Genomic DNA, 22,192 nt, shown 5'->3' with positions numbered 1-22,192 from the left:
CTTTCAGGCTCTTTTTAAGTGTTACCTTCTAACATTAACATTGTGACTCCTTGAGGGAAGGGAGTATTTTTTGCTTTACTTTGTATTCCCAACTCTTCACATGGTATCTGGCACATAGTAAGTAAATAATAAATATTCATTGACTTAAGTGACTGACTGATATAAGATGAGGAGGTGAGGCAGTGAGGCAGTGCTATGTGAATGGTCTCAGTTTTTTTTTTTTTTCCATTGGAGGTCCTTAAGTCAATGAGAAAGGGAAGCAGGTACTATGTGAGATTTGAGGAAAGATGAAAAAGTTTTGGAGAACTTACATGGTGAGTGGAATAGAACTTGATTAGAACCACTTTGCCATTTTCCTTGTGTTTTGTTTCTCACAGCCTTTTTGATTTATCTGGCATTTTTCTCCTTTGTGTGTATTCATTCTCTCTTGTCCCTGATTTTTTTTTAACTTGTCAACCGTCTATAGTAAAGATTTTGATTGACATTGAAATGGTTATTTTGTCCTCTATGCTCCCTTGACTCCTTTTATGATCTTAATCTTCTGACTTTTCCTTTCTGTTGATGTTTAAGGAAAACTAGAATTTATGATAGTATTACTTTCTAAATGTATTTTTTCTTGCATTTAATTGGGCAATATTATGTAAAAGTTTTCTATTGCATGTACTTGCCGGATATTTGTGTAATTTCCATTATTTTTTCAGATTTTTATTCTTTTCATTTGTAGAGTTTGACACTTGCTCTTATTAGTATTTCTTGATAGCTCTGCCTTTCTTTCTGTGGTTCTTATTATGGCTGATTTATATAATACTTTTTTAGATGTTTTTATACTTTCTTTCAAGTACTATGGGAGAATTCATTATGGTTTCAGTAGAGACTACCTTTATTTTTTTACAATACTGTTTTTCTGTACTAATTGGATTCATAGCCCCCAAAAGTGAAAGGGTTCTTTGGAATTTCACTCTCTCTATATATATCCATAGCCTTTTCAAAATCATTTGAGACCCTCAGTGCTGTTTTTGTCATCTGCTTCATTATTTGGCATAATTTCTGGAGTCTGTCTTAACTGATCTTTTTCAATGACCTAAATTGCTTTCAATTTTTTCTCTTTAGGTTTTAGAAATGTCTCAGTTTCATATTTTTTAGGGTTAAAGATGTAATTGTTTTTTATTAATACCCTATGTGAGTTTGCAATATATTGTTTTATGGCTTAGAGCTGATGGTACCATTGGAAAAAAAAATGGTATAAAGCCCTTTCCAGTAGCTGGGAAAATGTTTCCAGTTTTGTTGTGGATTTTTGTCTGGCATATAATGAAAAGATTCACATCTTTAGTCAATTTTGTGTGCATTTGTGGTTTGCACACTTTAGTGATCAGTCTCATTTACTTTGCAGCACATCTAGTAGGTGAAATATTGGTATTTCTAATTCTTCTGGCACATTATGCCTTTTTATAATGCCAAAACATTAAGAAATGTCATTGAATTCATTGTCCTCCTTGTTAAACTAATCATCACAATGGTTTTGAGTATGGTCAGTTGGTAACTTTATATTGCCCTGTCTATTACTTTGAATTTTAGAAACAGTTACATCATTCATACTGGGGTGCTAAACCAGTGGAGAGTTAGCAGATTCAGATAATCTAGGGTTTCAGGATTCCTCCTAGACCTCTTTACAGGTTCTATAAAAATCTCAGAGCACATTCCTTCCCTGCTGTACGTTATTCTTTCTGGTATTCCTTTACTTTACCTCCTCTTCATTACTCCCCTTACCCCATGGAAGAGGGATTTGACTTTATCAGAATTATTATTAATAGTATTTTCTTCATGTACAAGAGAGGCAATGTCATTAGTAGAGAAGAGAACTGTCCTCTAAGTCAGAAAGACCTGGATTCAAATCCTACCTTTAAATCATAATAGTCTTTTAATGCAGAGCAAGTCACTTGACCTCTCAGTGCTTTAGGCAGTTCTGCAAATGTGTCAGTTGAGAAGTTGCCTAGCTGAATTGGTAATGAGAAATTCCTCACCTGGAATTTCTCTAATGAAATCACAGATATATGCCCTATATCCTATTATGTACATACTGTATCACTAGAGACTCACTAGGGAAAAATACATGAATTTATATCATGCAAAAAAAGGACTTTTTTTACATGGTTTTGGTACTTTTCCGAAATGGTTTATTTAAACTCAGAAACAGTAATACTATAAGGAAATCAAGTGAATTCATTCTACTATTTCAAAATGTATAAATAATTAAATTAAAAACTAGGTGGTAGGGGAAGCCAGGTGGCTCAGCGAGTAAGAGCACTGGCTTCAGTGTCGGGATGACCTGGATCAAATCTGGGCTCAGATACTCAGCACCACACCCAGAAAAAACTGGCTGTGGAATCTTGAGCAAGTTACTTAAACCCAATTGCTTTAAAAAAACAAAACAAAACAAAACAAAAAACTAGGTGGTATATACAAAGTATAATACTTGACATGAAACCTTTTGAAGTCTAGGTGACATTAAAACTTCAGTTTGAAATATAAACGGTTGCCACCTAAATGCCAAAGATTGTATCATCAGAGCAGTAAGAAGAAAAAAGGCCTCTATGCCTTATTGGATTTTCTAATTTTTAAAGTTTTTGAAGTTCATGAAATGTTTTATCCTTATTAAAGAACCCCTTAAAGGTGGTGAATATACCTTTTAAGGAACTGAATCTACAAACTTTTAAAAAAGCTTTTAACCAAGTGATATTTACTCCAAAGATATAATAGTAATAGAAGGTATAAACACAACCTGGTGATAGTGGGCTCATCTTTAATGAAATGTCTTTTTTTGTTTTATTATAGATAGTTATTGCTACCTATTGTCATCTTTTTTGTTAATAATAAAACCTGCAATTTTAAAAAAGCCTTTGCTTTTCTCTCTTCTTTATGATGTCTTGAGAATTAGTTCTTCAGTTCCCTTAGAGTTGTCTACCTACAGTGTAGAACTCATCTGTATATGTTTAATCTAACTGCTTGCTTTATTTTTTATAGAAAAAAATTATTTCCCCTCCTTTCAACTTTCCTTTCCCCCATGTAAAAAATTAAGAAAACAGTCTTTGTAGCAAATAAGTATAGTCATAACAAACAAATTTCTGTCCAGAAATATATATGTATCATTTTGCAACCTAAGTCCATTATCTTTCTGTTAGGGGTTAGGTAACATCATTTGTCCTCTGGGTGGTCATTATGTTAACCAGAGTTTGTAAGTCTTTTAAAATTGTATGTTTTTACAATGTAGTTGTTATTGTATAATTTGTTGTCATAGTATTACTTCATTCTGCATCAGTTTCATACAAGTCTTCCCAGGTTTCTCTGAAACCATCCTTTTCACTATTTCTTATTGCACAATTGAATTCAATTATGATATACCAAAATTTATTCAGTTATTACACAATTGATAGGTATACTCTTAGATTCCATTTTTTTTGCCTTAAGAAAAAGAGATGCTGGAAATGTTTTGTATATATTATTCCATTTTCTCTTTTCTAGATTTGATTGGGGTATAGGCCTAGTGCTGGGCACAATGGTATGTATAGTTTATTTTGGGGCATAATTCTAAAGACATTCCAAATTGAACCAACGTGATGTAGCTCGAAATAAGTGTGTTCATGTGCCTGTTTACTCATAGCTCCTTCAGCATTTAGTATTTTCTCTTTTTTTTTGGCCAACTTTGTCACCCTGGTGGAAGTGAGGTAAAATATCAGAGCATTAATGTGCATTTCTCTAAGTTTTAGTGATTTGGAGCATTTTTTGCTACTGATGCTTGAATTTCTTTTTTAGAGGGTTACCTATTCATATCATTTGACTTACATATACACTGGGGGAATGGTTCTTATTCTTATAAATTTGAATCATTTCCTTATATTCTTGGAAATGAGACCCTCATCAGAGAAACTTCTGCTAAGATTTTTTGAGAGAACTCCTTCCCTTCTAATTCTGGTTGTAGCTGTATTTTTGTGCAAAACTTGCGAATTTAATATAGTTAAAATGGTCCATTTTATCTTTTGTGAACCTTTTTAAACCTTGTTTTAATATGAATTCTATACATAGATCTGAAAGGTGATTTCTTGTTTCTTTAGTTTGTTTATTGTTTTACCTCTTATGTCTAAGTTATGTGTCCCTTTGGAGATCATCTCAATAATGATTTCCAAAGAAATCTATACCTAGTTGATCTATAGATTGTTTCTGCCAGCTGGATTTCTAATTTTCCCAGACAATTTTTTTTTAAAAAGTGAGTTCTTATTCCAATAGTCTTTGATCTCTGGGTTTTATCAAATACTAAGCCACTATGTTTATTAGCTTTTATATAGTGCATATCTAATATTTTCCACTGATCAATCCCTTTACTTTTTAATAGATTCTAAATAATTTTTTGATAATTAGTACTTTGTAGTATAATTGAAGACCTGGTACTGTTTGGTTCCTTCCTTTCTACTTTTTTTTCTTCATTATGTCACTCAAGATTTTGACCTTTTGTTCTCCAAATGAATTTTGTAATTACTTTTTTAGCTCTGCAAAGTAATTATTTGGTAGTTTGATTGGCATAACATGGAATAACTAAATTAGGTAATATTGTCATTTTTATTATATTGAGCGATTTATGTTTCTTCAGTCATTTAGGTTTATATTTCTGGAAAGTATGTCTTATAGTTATAGTCATATAATTCCCTCGTATGTCTTGGCAGGTAGAATCCACATATTTTATGTCTTCCATAGTTATTTAAAGTATAATTTCTCATTACATCTTTTTCTGTTGTGGTTTGTTGGTAACATATAGAAATGCTGATGATTTCTAGATTTGTTTTATATTCTATTACTTTGCCAGTATTATTTCATTTACTACTTAACTCTAGGGTTTTCTAAGTAAACCATTATTGCATCTGCAAAAAGAGATAATTTTGTCTTCTGTCTGCATGTGTTTATTACCTCAATTTTTTTCTTGTATTATTGCTAAAGATAGTATTTCTATCACTGTATCACACAGCAGTGGCAACAATGCTCAATAAAGGCCACTGAAAAAAGGGTTAAAAATTAATTGGAGACTAAATAACAATACTAAAGAATTGGTGGATTAAGGAAGAAATCAGAGAAATAATGGAAAATTTTATTAAAGATAATGACAACAATAAGCTTTGCTTTACACCTGATCTTATTTGATAGATCTCTAGTTTATCCACAAGACAAATAATCCTGGCTTCTGGTTTTAAATAGATATCATTTATCTCAGTAAAGAAACATTCATTATCCCTACATTTTCTAGTGGTTTTTTTAAAAATAGGAGTAAGGTATTGTATTTTGTTAAAAGCTTTTTCTCAATCTATTGATATAGTCACATAATATTTTTGTTATTAATATGTTAATTAGTAATTATGTTAATGTTTTATCCTAATATTGAACTAACTTGCATTCTCTATATAAATACAGCCTGGTCATAGTATATTACTTTTGATGTGTTGCTATAATCACTTTGCTAATATTTAAATTTTTTCATCAGTATTAATTTGCCATCATCAGAGTCCTCAGACTTCTAATTTAATACTTGTGAAGTTTAAACTGCAATTCTTAATCCTAGTATCACAAAATACCTGTGTTTCTTCAGTGTCACAAAGTGTCACAAAATAAAACATATGTTAAAATAACACTTGGAATTTTTTCACTCATTCTATTTAACTATTTTATAACAACAGAAAGGTCCCTGATTTTTATGAGTGGTCGTAGAAACCAAATTAAGGAAGGAATGAACTTGGAAATAACAAGTCTGTGGCATAAGAATGAATGCTTTCCTCTATCTAAAAAAAATATTTTACTCTCATCCCCATGTTACTGATAATTGTAGCCCATGGCTATGAATAAAATCATTTTTTGGACTGTTTGGAAAATATTATCAATGAGAATTGCACTGTAAGCAATGCTATAATGATGATCAACTAAGAAAAATTTGGCTACTCTGATCAATGTGATTATCTAAGATAATTCCAAAGGACTCATGATGAAAAAATTCTGTCCATCTCTAGAGAGAACTTATGAGTTAGCTAGGTGGCACAGTGGATAGAGAGCTGGGTCTGGAGTCAGGAAAACTCATCTTTCTGAATTCAGATCTGGCTTCTGACACTTACTAGCTGTGTGACCCTTGACAGGTTGCTCAATCTTGTTTGCCTCACTTTCCTCATCTGTAAAATGAGTTGGAGAAGGTTAAATGGCAAACCACTCCATTAACCATTCCAGTATATTTGCCTAGAAAACCCAGAATGGGGTCATGAAGAGTTGGACACTACTGAAATTGACTGAACAACAACATGATGAAAAAATTCTGTCACCCTCCAGAAAGAGAACTTATGAATGATGAATGCAAATTTTAATATAATTTTATTACTTTTCTTTTTTTTAAACTATGACCAATATATAAATATGTTTTGCATGCTTTCACATGTATAATTAATATCATGTTGCTTGTCTTCTCAGTGGGAGTGGGAATGGGTGAGAGGGAAGGAATTTGGAACTCAAAATTTAAAAAGAAAAGAATGTAATAATAAATTGAAAATATATTTTAAAAAGAGTGCCTTATGGTACTACAAGGAAAAAAACTAGGCTGAATAAAATGATAACATCCAAAAAAAAGTGACGGTAGCATGAGATAAGATGTATATATATTTATATACACACACACAATATGGACAAAATGTACCATTTTGTAACTGTTGATGTTACTTGTTATATACTAATATATGACATAAATACCATAAAATTACATTAAAAAATCAATGATCATATATCTATAGAATGGTGTGATTCTCTCTGTGTGTGTGTAAGTGTGTGTTTTAAGGGTATTGTTTAGTTGAAAGCATTTCTGCTTGAGACGTAATTAATCTCTTAATTTATAAGTAGGGGGTTGACTGCAAAGCAATTAAGAGTTCACCTTTATGTTCCCTTATCCAGCTGCTGCCAATCTGTCCATTTTATTCTCCCAGGTTTCCTCTAGTTTTTTGTTTGTTCTCATTGAACTTCTAGAATTAGTTTGGGAGAGGATTTGGGCTTTTAATGGGACTGAATTCACTTATATAGTTCTTTTGATTTTTTTTCTAATAGTTGGCATTAGTTATGATAGGGATTTAACCTATGTGAAGATTTGAGTTCTAGTCCAATACAACCTCTGCCAATTTTCATTAAACTTTGTGATATTCCTTATTGGATTATGACTTTTAATGCTGCATTTTGCTATTCAGAATCAAATTCCATTTTGTAATCAGAAAACAAAATTAAAATGTGACATAAAGGTATAGTCTCCTACAGAGAATGATTTGTGAAAACTTGTTTGTTCCTGTCTCATATTTTCATCAAGGAAGCCCTTGATATATATGTAGATCATTTTCATAAAGATGAGAAAGAAAAAATAGGAATCAGTAGTTTGATGTTCTTATAATTGCATTTAGGGGAAATAACATTATATATGATTTTTCTAATCTGGAATCTCCAACATGGTTATCTTTGTGATCTGCTTTCTAGCACTGTTTGTTGCTTCTTAAGTGCTATATCAACTTATTTTTTTAAATGTATGATATATCAGGACCTGAGGAATTAGTGTGTAATTGTACTGAAGATGTAAACATCAAGCAAAACTTTCAACAGATTTGGTCCCATTTCCTGTCTGTTTTCCTTCTGTCCGTTTAATCCATTAATAACTCTTGAAATGATATGGTTCACTTGGGTTTCATTCTATTGCCTTGTTTTTTCTTTGCTGCTTTTCATTTTTATGTGGCAGTACTGCTCATAATCTCCAAACATCCTGCTCCATGGTGTTTTACAAATGAATTTGCATTCTCACCTAGTCTTATCCTTGGCTGTTACATCTTTCTTCTTGTCAAAATTTTAAGTTCTTTCATGAATATGCTAACATTGTTCAATATTTGATGATAGATAATCTCAGATAAAACACTGTTTGATGACTTCTGAACTTATTATCAAGTGGAAATTGAATAGGTAGACTTAAAAAATATTAATTTATTTTTAGTTTTTAATATTCACTTCCATAAAATTTTGAGTTCCAAATTTTCTTCTCCTCCCTCCCCTTCACCCACCCCAAGATGGCATGCAATCTGATATAGGTTCTACATATGCATTCATATTTTCACATTAGTCATGTTGTAAAGAAGAACTAGAACCAATGGGAGGAAGAGAGATTCTTTTTATATGATAAGGCTTCCTAGATACTTCTCTTTGCAGATGATACTATGATGATTGTAACTTTACCTGAAATGTCACAGGGCCTTCTTAAATGAGATGATAGGATGATGGTATTATAGATTCCCAGGGTCATTCAGATTGTCTCAAATGGATAAAAATACTTTTTGTCTAAACTATGCCATGTAGATATATTTCTAGCTCGAGTTAGTATGTCAGTGCATATAATCTGGATAGGCTCTGAAGACAGACAGTGAGTTTGGCTCACACTCAGAAAGGAGTAAGAAAGCAAGCTCAATTGTATTTGGGAAATTGTATAGTGCTTCTCACAATCACAGACTGCTTCCTGATGTAGAGTAACCCATTTTTAACATAAATGTTGTCCTATTGATGCCATATGGTACAAATCTTGGACCATTTCAATCTCCAGTAAATGAAAGATATCAAAGACTAAAAAGACAATGGGAGAGACCCATACTGGGTGCAGGTAGAGCATAGCCTATTTCCAGTAATGTCCTACAGGCAAGGGGTATCTTAAGGAATATTATTGTAGAAATGTATTGGAAAAGGAAGGGTCTTAGTTATATGGTTAGAATGAGATGGATAACCCAAGTGTTGCACTAAAAACTGCCCAGTGTACAAAGATATAGAGGAAGGCTTCCAGTTCTTTGGATCCTTCCAGTTCTTTGGAGTATCCAAGTATCCATGAACAAGAATTTCAGAGGATAAGAAGGCATGGGTGACTTATGATCTTGTACCATTAGAGGAAATACTAACATCAATGAAACAGATACTGCTATATGAAAGCATATTGAGGGTCTTAGTTTGATTTATTAGCTAGGATTACACAGTATTCAGCAGGAAAAGAAATTGAAATCTAAATCTGATAATATTTGTTTCTTCTTTAGCAGTTCCTTGATTCTTAGGTCAAAAACTTCTGGGAAATATGGATGAATTGTAGATAATTAAAAGGTAGTCCTTATATTTCAGATTTCTTTTTATTTCAGTTTAGAAAAGTTTGGGAATTTATATGCTTTTTGACCTAGAAGAAGGATAAGGTACTTGGTATAATAATTTCCTTTGTTTTTGATGTGCTGGGGAACTTCAAGTTCTATATCTTGTCCCTTTTCCCTGTTATCCCCTCTACTTGTCTTGCCCTAACCCTAATTCCACCCCAGGCAGGTGGGAATGTAACCAAAAGAAAGAATGAGCTGGATGTTTGCTCATCTGATATAGAGAAGTGGCATGGTCTTTCCTTTTTCTGTACCAGCAGGAAACAAGGATACAGTTCCTACATGATTTGAAAATTTAAACCTTTTTTTTTGTTCTGAAAATGAAATATATTCTGTGTAAGAAAGCCACTGCAGGAAGCACAGTTACTATTTGAAGCAGAAATGTTCGTTAGTGAGGGATAAGAGAATGGGAGACATTATTTAGAAAAAATTTTTTTTTTCAAAATAACAGGAACTCAGTTCACTTAGTAGTTGAAGTTGGTATAGCACTTTCTTCACAATAACCTTGTGAAGTATATAGTACAAATATTATTCTCATAAATATTTCTAAATAGGAATGAGGCTCAGAGAGCTGAGACTTGAACCTAGGTCTTCTGACTGTGGCCAGTGATCTTTTCACTAATATATCATACTGCTATATATATATATATATATATATATATAGCTCTAGAAAAATCATGAGTACTATACAATTCCAGTATTCAGTTTTATGTAGAATCTTTTGTTTCAGGTGACTTTAAAATCAAATTCCATGCAGAGAACGTTGATTGTTTCCTTTTTGTGTTATCATATATGTTTTGGTAATGTTTAAGTACTTGTATATCTTATAAGAAGGAATGTTTGGCAAAGATTTTAATGTCTGATGTATAACAGGAATTGAATAAATGTATATTCTTTTGTCTTATGACATAGTTCTCATTAATATTTTCATTAATGCCTTTTCTTTTTGTAGAAATATCAAGAAATTGCTGAAAAAAATGTGGAAAAGTCAGCCCTTATGGAAAAATCCAATGAACAGTTGATTTTTGAAAATTCACAGTGTAAAAATATGTTAGCTGAGACTCAAAAGGAACACACATCCCTACTGGCAGCCTGTGCATTAATGTCTGGTGCTTTATATCCTTTATATAGTCGATCATGTGCCTTGTCAACACAAAGAGACTTTCTTCAGGATCAGGTTAACACATACGACATGCTCAAACAGGAAATTAGAACTCTGGTTCAGGCTTTGTCTGATGTAGAAGAAAAGAAGCAAAATGAAGCCAATTTGAAGAAAAAACATTTCAAAGGACTGATACGTGTATTCCGGAAAGGTGTTATTGCTGTTTTGGCAGCAAAAAGACTTCAGATTCTTGGCCAAAAGTGTGGCTCTCTTTTTACATGGATGGAGAACTTCAAAGAAGGCATAGGAATCTTAGTATGTACAGGAGAACTCAAAGAGAACCATAATTTTCCAAGTAAGATAACTAGTCCTTTCCTTTATGTACTTTGAATATAAGTAAAACATAGTCTATGAATATTCCCCAACAATTTTTTGAAAACTATTTGAAACATACAAGAATAGACAAATATATATATATGCATATATACATGTATGTATATCTTAAAATAGACCTCAAATATTTCCTGTATATGAAGAGATAAAAATGTTGACTAAGTAGTATTTGTCTCTTTGTAGTATGTTAAGCATTATTATTGTTTTTTTTTATGAACCTTGCTTATTACATTTGAATTATGTTTTCACTGGAAAGTGAAGTGATACAAAATTTGCAAAACTCTTCTTCTTTTATGGTAATGATACATTTTACAAAGTAATTTCAGTGAATTGAGGAAATCCAGAGAATCTGCCCTGTGTTAAATGTCATATATGTAATTTATTTATCAGTTTAATGTGTGCTTATTAAAGTAAAAATTTCTTGAAAAGCCAACTTGACTTTCCCAACTAACAATGTATTTGAAGGTATTTTTAGAGCAAAACATGAACTCTCCTCCCCACCCATCTAGCTTTTAAGAGACCTCTTACACAGCAAACTTAAGTGCTAAGAACCTTTTCTTCTTTGTTCCCATCCACACCTTTTCTGTGGCCTCATTTAACATTGAAGGCATAAATAATATGCCCTAATAGCATCTAAAATTTCTTGTAAGAAATAAACACTTGGAAAAATTATATGTACATTTTGATCTATTTCTAAAGTAGTTGAATATCACTATTATATTTAAATGTGAATTTTATAATATTTTATGACATTTCACATTGGCTTTCTCTTCACCCCAGGACAGCGAACAGAGCAGATGCGTTGTCTTCAAGCAGTTAGTTGGCTTACTAGTTCTGAACTTCTTTCTGCAGTAATCAGTTCTATGTCTGAGTTACAGGAAGTGGTTTGTAAAACAGGTAATATATTTTCATCTCCTAGGAAAATATTTTTTAAAGAAAATTACCAGAAATGCTTTATATTGCAAATTTCATTATAATCTTTTAGTTATGAAATATTTAATATGTTTGTCTTTCTCTAAATGCATAAGTATGGGTATTTACCAAGGCATGTAGAAATTAATTGATAAACTACAAAATACCAAGTTATTATTAATTAAATATTAATTCAACTTAATATTAGATTATTCAGCTAAATATCAATTCAGTTCAAATTAAGTCAATTTAATAATCCTATTGTGTTTTCCTATAATACTTGATTTTCTTGATGGAAAGGATAAAAAATTTAACTCTTTCATCAGCTTGCTTCTCATGTGTCCTTATATATATTTGGCAGTGTTTATTTCTGTTATTCTTTCTTTTCCTGTATTTCTGCTCATAGCTCTGTTTTTTAGAAGAGGATGAATTTATCACTTAGCTGGCCATAAATTTCCTTTTAAGTTTCAGCAATGTGTTTTTGCTGGCATTTGTAGTTTAAGTAGAGTTAGTCAAAGTATCCCGTTGCTCATTTTCACTGACAAATCATCTGCAGTCCGCAGTTGTCAAAGTTGTTTGAAGTTGTGTTTATAAAACAAATTATAAATCTAAAATATATGGGGTAGATTCATTTTATTGTTATTATTTTTTAGTTATTTTAATTTTAGAAGCTTATAGGTTTTTCTATATTTGTTTTTGTGTTTTTTTGTCTTTATATTTTTGTTTTCCTCAAAAAAGCAATTTATTTTCTTTTGTTATTTGTAGTATTCATAGATAAAAATCCTTTTAAAAAAACTTAAGAGCATTGAATATGACATTTTTGGTGATGATTTTCTCATTTATATAATCAACTATGACACTGAATTTGCTCTCTGTTCTAATTTTTTGGAGAAAGGTAGATTTATTGCTTAGTAAGTAATAATTAAGAAATAACATGTGGGTCCTTTAAAAAAGACAGTCATTGTATTTTTCAATATATGTATGCAATACATATACATAGGTGATATGTAGATTACATATATTATGTATATATAGTTGATATATTCACAATATATTTCTATATTATGAACACACATACGCCTGTAAACGCATTTCCAAAGTAATAGTTCTGAAATTGTTTTGACCAATAAAATCCATGTAATAATTCTGTACCGTGTACCACATCTGATATTTTAAGCAACAAAGCTCATTTGAATATATACATTTTGGTATTTCTACTTAAAGATTTAAGCTTTATTACTTTGTAACTCTTCCTCGTATAAATCTTTATGGGGAATTTTTTACTTTGGCATGTGTTACAAATGAGTATAAGCTACATATATCTCTGTGAAAGAGCTAAAATTCTCTATTGTGCCAGTGAGCTGTTTTTTAATACTTGACTTGGTACTTAACTATTGTATTTTTTTTCAGCTTTTGAGGTGGTGAAAAGGGTTGATCACCTATACACCTTATGAAGGTGGAACACTCTGCACAAAGTAGACACTAAATTTATTAGATTAAATTGAATTTTTGAAAATCATTGAATTATAAATGAGTAAGTTGACTTCTTAAAGGAATTCATGCTATTTTGATGAAAGAAGCCGTAAAATATTACATTTGAACTACTATAATAGTAAATATATTCAAGCTTTTAAAAATACCCTATTTTAGAGGTATGTGTGACATATAATTTGTCTGAAGTCAATTTCTGCACGAGGTAGAATTATGTAATATAACTAACTTTTATATCAAATAGGCCAGTATCTTGATTATAGCTATGGTGGCCCCAATAACAATATAATAGTAGACTGATTATATTTATTATTGATTTTCTCCTCACAAATGATTTTTATTTTAGACAGAATGAATTTGTGTTGTCTATGGGATATCTAGTTTGAGGTGTCTCATGGACAATTGATTAAACCTTAATGACTTAACCTGCACTAAGACTTTTTGGATACTCTGTATATATCTGGGAGTCATCTTCATAAATTTTATAATTGAACCTATAAGGATGGTGAGATTTCCAGCATAGAGAAGGGAAGAGGGCATAGGACAGAATCTTGGGGGAATGCTCACAGCATGCATAACTTGCAGGTCATAAGAAAGTCAGACAGGTAAGAAAGAATCCTGAAAGAATAATGTCAGGATGATCCAGAAAGAAGAAAGTGTCAAAGAGAAAATTTTTACCAGCAATGTCAGTAGTTGCATAGATTTTGTAGCTAGTAAACCATTTGTAACTTTGGACAGAGTACTTTCATTCTAATGGTGAGGTTAGAAATCAGATTGCAAAGTGACAGTTTTTTCAGAATCAGGGAGATGGACATGTTTATTGGCAGCAGGCAGGGAGATGGACATGTTTATTGGCAGCAGGGAAGCAGCCAATAGATAGAAAGATTAGGGATTAGAGAGTGGAGGGGCATGATGGAATGGGATCACTTGTGCATGTAGAGGGATTTGCTTTGGCAAAGAAGAGGGTCCATCTTTTCATGTGAGAAGTAAAGGAAGAGATAGTGAGAGAAGAGGTCTGAGTGACATGAAATGTAGAGAAGGGAAAGGAGCTCTCTGCAAAAATTTTGAATTATTTTGGTGAAGTACAGAGCCTGGTCCTCAACTGAGTATGGTAGGTTGAAGAAGTGTCATTGTAGATTTGAGCAGGGTTGAAAAGTTTTGGAATTGCTAATACGGTGAATGGGATAGTGAATCAAAGGTGTAATGGGATTGTCGGGCTACAATGAAGTCCCAGTTGAGATGAACAAATTTGTAGTGAGCCTAGTCAGTGTAGCTTTTTGATTTACTCCACTTTCCTTCAACAGCATTTGAGTAGGAGATAATTCAGTCTTGGGGTTTGGCAATGCAAGATTTGCAGCAGGACCATGGAGCTATGTACTGGAGTGTAGAGAATAGTGTAGAGTTGATTAGTTTCACTAAATTGTAGAAATCAGGAATAGATGAGAATGTAGCTAGTACAGATGTGATGGTCTGGGAAAGAACTGATGGACAGAGGGATTTATAGTAAGAGGGAGAATTGAGATTAGGGTTATTGGTTGTAAGGCTGAAAGATGGAATGATAAAAGGTTATGATCAGATAAAGGGATTTGAATAACTAACAAGTCAGAACTATTTCTTGAAAGTGGTTTGAGCAAATAATTTGACACTGGAAGTGATAATTTCGTTTTTAGACTTTAGGAATAGGACCTTAACTATTGTGGGATTCTGACTGTTAAATATGAATCAGTTCCCCAGATCAATTTGTGAAGCTCCCAAGATTTCCAGTGAGTTTGGATGTTCAGTAGTGGAAGAATGAGTACCCAACAGCTTACCATTCACCTGGTAGCACCTTATAAATTCAAGAATGAAGAATAAATACAACGCATTGTTATTACTGCATTCCTAGAGTGTGGTGATTCATTTCTTGGTGTAGGACAGAGACCCTAATTTTCAGGTTTTCTGTGTAAATACTGGACAGGTGGCAACCTTATTTGCTTTCATTAAAGTGTTGCCTATTTGAGATAAATTACTTCTTCCTGGCATCCAAATGGTATTCCTGTGAAAGATCATTTACCTCAAACAGGGGAGCATGTTATTTCCACTGAAAGACTGGACCATTAATCATTATGAGAATTGACTAAAAAACTCTTCAGATAGATCTAAATGTTTTACTTCAGTTGTTCTAGATTACATTTTTTAAAAATACTCAAAAGAAAATTCCAGACTTCTTTTTGAAATAACTATTATAGAAGCACTAGAATTAGAATTTTGGGAATTTAGGTACAGATTTCCTTGCTAATTAAATATGAGTTTAGGGAAAGATAACTGAATGGACTATGACAACAAAAGAGCATTGCCTAGAGTTCTTTTATTACCTCACTTTGCCTTAAGTCTTTAAATATCATAAAAAACTTTCTAATCAACTCCTAGAAATTTCCAATCTGTATTTAAAGCCTTTATATTTAAGCTTAAATATTTAAAGCCTTTCATTGTAACCCAGGAGAATTATATAAGGAAATCCAGGAACCAAAATTTAGAAACGACGATGGAGAATGTTTGAGTGAAGATCAGTGGTGGAATGGTGGAAACAGAAGTGATCTTGTCATTACAGACTCCTTGGACAGAAAGAGGCAATAGACGAGAATTTTGGAAAACAAATAAAAAACATAGCACAGAGGCAAGATATAGTAGTGATGGGAGACTTCAGTTATTTAAACATCTTCTGGATCACTATAATCTGTGTCTCTCTCCGTCTCTGTCTCTTTTTTCTTTTGTCTCTCGCTGTCTCCCCAAAAGTTTTTATTGTCTCTTTCAAGGAAAATTACTTTTGCACAACAAATGGTAGGACAAAAAATAGACAAAAAATAAAAGGAAATTTTTAAACCTGATACTGCATTTGAAGATTTCACATATTCTGGCCCACATGAGCTGTGTTCTTCCATGCTGAAAGACCTGGCCAATGTGCTTGCCATTGTAAGGAATCTTCCCCAGACTGTGGAGTTTTGGAGAGGTCCTACAGTGTTACAGAAGTATGTGGAGTCCTAATGTTCAAAAAGGTGAAGGGAATAAACTAGAATGCAAACTGGAATAGCGTCTCTGTGATAGAATGTAAAAAGTACTGGATTTGATGTTGGCTTTGTGTTCATAGCCGTTTTTGCTCAGCATGACCCTGAGTGTATGGGGGATAACTTCTCTGAGCTTCAGGGCCTTGCACAACCCTGTGCAAATGTCAGACTTGCACAAGTAGCCTACAAAACCACTGGATGTGAAGTAGATAACACACAAAGTAGGCAGGATGGAGAAGCCCAGAAAAATGCCACTGGGTGGGAAGTAAAGAGAACACTGGTCACATAGTGGAGGTTCTGGAAAAAAGTCATCCTATCAGCACGAGGGGCCTGATGAGCTGTGAGTTCCAAGGCTAAAGTGATCTTGCAGAAAGAAGTTCCTAGAGCATGGTGAACTCCAGAGCAATGCAGCCAGATGGGACAGAAAGGAAAAACTTCCTGATTGGTGTCCTGATCAATAAAAGTACCAGGATAGTTTAGATCATAAACAAAGGAACACAATGAAGGGCACATGTTTGAATTAAGGAGAGATATTTGTGAGAAGTCAAACTAAGTCAGTAAAGAGTAAACTTATAGTGATTGAATATAGTTGGAAGAGGACTCCTTCAGTCACACCTAGATGAAGTAGGTCAAGGGGAGGGGAATAAGGACTTTCCCCCCTCCATCTTTTCCACAACATATTTGTTTTTGCCAATGTTCCAGACAAATAGATGAACAGACATAATACAAAGCAGTTTTATACCTTGCCTAATATTTATGACCTAGGGGCAGAGGTGGTGGGGAGCCACATCTACTTGACTACTACTTTTGCTGCTGCTATTAGTAAATGAAAACACTTCTTTTTTCCTTAATTTTTCTTATCTTTTATCCTTTGGACTTTGCAAATTCTGCCCCATGCCAAAAACATGTAACATTTCCTTGCTTCTTTGGGAGTTGACAACAATACTCAAATTCCAAGAATTCTTAAATGAATCCAGGCCACTCCTACTACCTATAAAGGTAGTGGAATCTATCTACATTTTTAAGTAGCCTGTTAATACTGTGATTGCATTAAAGCTATGGTTAGCAAACATCAAGAAAAGGCTGTGGGAATTACAAGGGGCCACCTTAGCTTCAGCAAGAAATCCTACTAGATTAACCTTTAAAAATTTTTTTGAATGTATTACTAAAATTATTAAATTTAAAATTATTTATTTACATATTATAATTATATTTATATATTTTATATAATTATAAATATATTATATAAATATTTATATATTTACATATCATATATAAATATATAATATATAATTTATATATAATTATCTATAAATATATATTTAAATTTAAAATTATTAAAATTATTATTTTGAATGTATTCTCTAATAAATTAGAGAAATACTAAAAATATTGTTTAACACAATTTCATCAAGCACTTGATAAGTAATTTCATACACTTGATTTGGAAAAGTTGGAATGATCTGTACTAGATGACAATAAAATTAGATGAATTCAAAACTTGTAGAATAGCCAGACTCAAAGAGAAGTTTTTAATGACCAGTGCAAACTTGGCAGGAGTACCACAGGGACTTGTGCTTAGTTCTATGCTATTTAACATTTTATCAGTTATTTGGATGATGGTAAACAAGACTTTCTCATCAGATTTTGTAGATAGCTTAAGATGGAATGGATTTCTAACACATGATTGAGTCAGATTCCAAACATTTCTTAGCAGTCTGGAGCTGGGATCAATGGAAAAAAAAATATGAAGGAAGGTTACCTAACTGTATAAGATCTTAAATTGTATTATAAAGCAGTAATTATCAAAACAGTATGGTACTGGCTAAGAAATAAAATGGTGGATCAGTGGGATAGATTAGATACACAATGCATTATAGTAAGTGACCATAGTAATTTAGTGTTCGATAAACCCAAAGCCTCAGCCTTTTTTTGACAAAAATTCATTATTTGACAAAAATTGCTTTGAAAACTGGAAAACAGTATGGTAGAAACTAAGTATGGACCAATATCGTACACTATATAGCACACTGAGGTCAAAATGAGTACATTATTAAGACATAATATTAAAATGAATTATCTGAAATAGGAAATAATTCTGAGGTATAGTTTCCTAGTGAAAATGATTTAATGGCAAAGCTAGCAAGTTACCATTAAATCAGGCCAATTCTTCAGTAATTAGTGACAAAGGAGTGATTTACAAAGCTTATTTTTATGACAGAAAAGAATAAAAAAAAGGAAACATGTTTTCAGTGTAGCTATTAGTCACCCTTGCAATCTTCCAAGTGCCAACCTTAGAAGATTCCACATTTAATTTAGATTTAACCTCTAGCTCAAGAAAAAAATTATCCACTAAGACTGGAAATAGAAAGAGGAACTTATCCTAATCCACCCATCCTTTTCTCCAGTTTCTAGAAAGGAGAACTTAGTCTTTAAAAAGAGTTTTATAATCCTATGATTATTTTTATTCCTATATATATTTTATTCCTATATATGTCTTACTCTAAATTATCTGCTATTAAGTGATAAATTCTTATTAATCTGTTGCTTTACTAAATTTATAGTAACCTAGACTTCAAGGGAATATCTATAGTTTGACTTAGCTGTTAGGGCCAACTTTTCCTAAAGAAAGGATGCTTAATCCTATAATCAAACTAAGAATAAATCAAAGTAATCAGTACTAACTGCCCTTTTCAATAAAGGGTGATGCCATAAGCAAATTAGGAGAGCATGAAATAGTTTGCCTGTCAGCTCTCTGGATACAGAAAGAATTTAAGACCAACGAGAGATAGACAGAATTACAAAAGGTAAAATGTATAATTTTGATTATATAAAATTGAAAAAGTTTATGCACAAACAAAAGAAATGCAACCAATAGAAGGAAAGCAGAAAACTGGGAAAAAACTTTACTGTAAGTATCTCTGATAAAGGCTTCATTTCTCAAATATATAGAGAACTGCAACAAATTTATAAGAATGCAAGTAACTCCCCAATTGATAAATGGTCAAATGATATGAACAGGTACTTTTCAGACAAAGAAATCCAAGCAATTTGTAGTCATGTGAAAAAATGTTCTAAATAATTATGGATTAGAGAAATGCAAATTAAAACAACTCTAAAATACCACACCATATTTATCAGATTAGCTAATATGACAGAAAAGGAAAATGATAAATGTTGGAGGGAATGTAGGAAAACTGGAGAAAAGTGGAACACTGATGTGCTGTTGGGTGAAATTGTGAACTGATCTAGAAGAGCAGTTTGGAACTATGCTTAAAGGACTAGAAATCCACTCATATTTTTTTGATCTGGCAATACCACTGCTAGGTATGTATCTCAAAGAGATTTAAAAAAGGCTAGGGGGAATAATCTATTTGTACAAAAATATTTATAGCAACTTTTTTTGTAGTGGCACAAAATTGGAAAATGAGGGGATGCCTTTCAATTGGGGAATGGCTGAATAAGTTGTGGTATATGATTGTAATGGAATATTCTTGTGGTATAAGAAATGACAAGCAGGCTGATTTCATAAAAACCTGGACTTACATGAATTTGTACAGAGAGAAGTAAGCAGAAACAGGACAACATTGCACACAGTAACAGCAATATTGTATGATGAACAACTCTGAATGATAGCTCAGGGGTGGGAAACCTGCAACCTTGAGGCCACATGTGATCTTTTAGGTCCTCAGGTGCAGCCCTGTTACTGAATCTAAATTTCACAGAACAAATCTCTTTAATTAAAGGATTATATTAGCCAATCTGGTAGGTGTGATGTGGTACCTCAGAGCTGTTTTGATTTGCATTTCAATAGTGATTTAGAGCATTTTAAAAATTGTTTTTTGCATATAACTGTGGGAAAATAAAACGTTATTTTAAAAATCTATAGTAGGGGCTGAATTTAACAAGAGGGAACTTAATAGGGACAAATATAAAGTCTAGCACTTAAGTTTTTAAAAAGTCAATGTAAATATAGATTTGGAAAGGAGTAGTTATGAAAAAATTAGATTTTAGTAGATTGGAAGCTCATTATTTCAACAGTATTATTTCATAGTGAAAAATTGATATTTTCTTGTGATTTATTAGAGATTTAGCTTAAAAAATGATTATTTCACTTTTCACTATTCACTCAGGGCACCATAATTTTAAAAAAGAGTATTGAAAATTTGGAAAGCATCCAAAGGAGGAAAATTAGGATGGTGAAGGTCCTTGAGTTCCTATCATTTGAAGATTGGTTGAAGAAACTAGATGTTTTTAACCTGGAGAGAGAAAATTATAGGGAAAGGAAGGAATTATAGAAGTTCATATATTTGATTTTTTAAAAATTCTAAACTTAAATACAAGAGAGAATGCATATTGATATACATAGCATAACACAAAAGAGAATTATATATGTATCCATGGATCTCCATTTCATGGATCTCCATTTGTGTTTGTACATACATGTAAATTTCATATTACTGATCTACTTGTTTTCTAATGAACTTTCTTCTCCTGAATTAAATTTTTTTTTTCAGCAGCTTTCTCTTTTTTTGACATCATTATTGCTTGCCCCCACTTTCCTCTTGTTTTTATTAGAAGTTATCATGGTTGGGGCGGCCAGGTGGCTCAGTGATTAAGAGTGCCGGCCCCAGCGTCGGGAGACCTGAGATCGGTTCCGGCCTCAGATACTCGGCACTCACACAAAAAAAAAATAACTGGCTGTGTAACCTTGAGCAAATTACTTAATCCCAACTGCTTAAAAAAAAGTTGTCATGGTTTTCAGGGAGTTGAGTAATTCTTAAATTCTCTCTCCTTGGACCTCTTTCCCAGTCAGTTGTTTTTGTTATTAGACATATTACATTTTGTTCCATCTTTTTCAATATTTTAATTTTGTCCTAACATTTCTTGTTTTCTCATGGAGTCATGGATTTCTATTTGGTGTGTTCATAATTTAAAAAAACAAAAGAACAACAACTATATTTCAATAATTACAGATGAAAACACCTGAGATCTATTAGAACCAGATGGCATAGTAAAGAGAAAAACCATCCACTGGTCATCTTTTGAAAGCAATCTCAAGAGAAAAATTCCAGGAATGTTATTGCCAAATACCCGAACCCCCATATAAAAGAAAAAATTTTAAACATCTAGTAAGAAGGAGTTCAAGTATGAAAGGACTAAAGTCTGGATTACCTACCTGACAGCTTCTGATTTAAAAAAACAAAAAGAGGATGGCTTGGAATACAATATTACAGAAGGATTTCAACCTGTTGATTAAATGACAACTTACCCTGCAAAGCTAAATTTCATACCAGAGATAACAAATGGACCTTTGGGATTTTCAAGTATTATTGATGAAAAGGCTGAGAAAAAAACTTTAAAAAAAAAACAAAATTCCAGAGAAACCTAGAAAGGTAAATTTATTTGAGCAGTTGGAAGGGGCAGTATGATAATGTAGTGCTAACATTCTGGGGTAAAAGAAAAAAAATTATCCTTCAAGAATTTTAATGTCTTTAGAGATTATTGAATGATTTAAATAAGAAAAAGAGTGTTGTGTAGGGTGGGTTTGTTCTGATCATGTGAACAGTGGAAAGAGAAGAGTGGGTCAGAGGAGTACATTAGTTTAAAAAGGAGGTGTGGAACTTGCTAGTTCTGAAACCAAGTACATCAGAACTGTATACAAAGACAGAGGAAGAGAAGAGGGGAGTGCACACCGGATGAACTTCACTCTTCTCTGAAATGGACAAAAGAGTCTCATTCTTCTCTGAAATGTATAAATGAGGGGCATGCATACATATGCCAAACACATATGCACACACTTTTGTGTGTAGAAATAAGAAGTGATGAAGGGTGGCTAGGGAAAATGGGACATTATACAAAGTTTCTTATCCTGAAGGTGGAAACTAAAAGGAAAAAAATATCAAGAATCTACAGAGAGCTCATTAATTGGGGAATGGCTAAACAAATTGTAGTATATAAATGTAATGAAGTATTATTGAATCATATGAAACAGTTGATTTCAGAGAATCTTACATGGTATTAAATGA

At 32.4% G+C, this 22,192-nt stretch overlaps 1 protein-coding gene across 1 annotated transcript in view; it reads left to right on the top strand.

Annotated features, from left to right (window-relative positions):
• The window catches only part of CCDC171 (coiled-coil domain containing 171), a 555,758-nt gene that overhangs the window by 277,398 nt on the left and 256,168 nt on the right, over positions 1–22,192 (top strand). The window contains exons 18-19 of the mRNA XM_069090675.1: positions 10,174–10,678; positions 11,497–11,613. Of these exons, the coding sequence (XP_068946776.1) occupies positions 10,174–10,678; positions 11,497–11,613 (622 nt within the window). The remainder of the gene's footprint in view (positions 1–10,173; positions 10,679–11,496; positions 11,614–22,192) is intronic.

Source organism: Petaurus breviceps, unplaced genomic scaffold, assembly GCF_028583685.1.
Source record: "Petaurus breviceps papuanus isolate PSGF00001 unplaced genomic scaffold, PetGlider_PUasm1.0 187, whole genome shotgun sequence".
NCBI classification, from domain to species: Eukaryota; Metazoa; Chordata; class Mammalia; order Diprotodontia; family Petauridae; genus Petaurus; species Petaurus breviceps.
The sequence above is the reverse complement of the archived record's forward strand: the minus strand, read 5'-3'. Positions and strand labels throughout refer to the sequence as shown.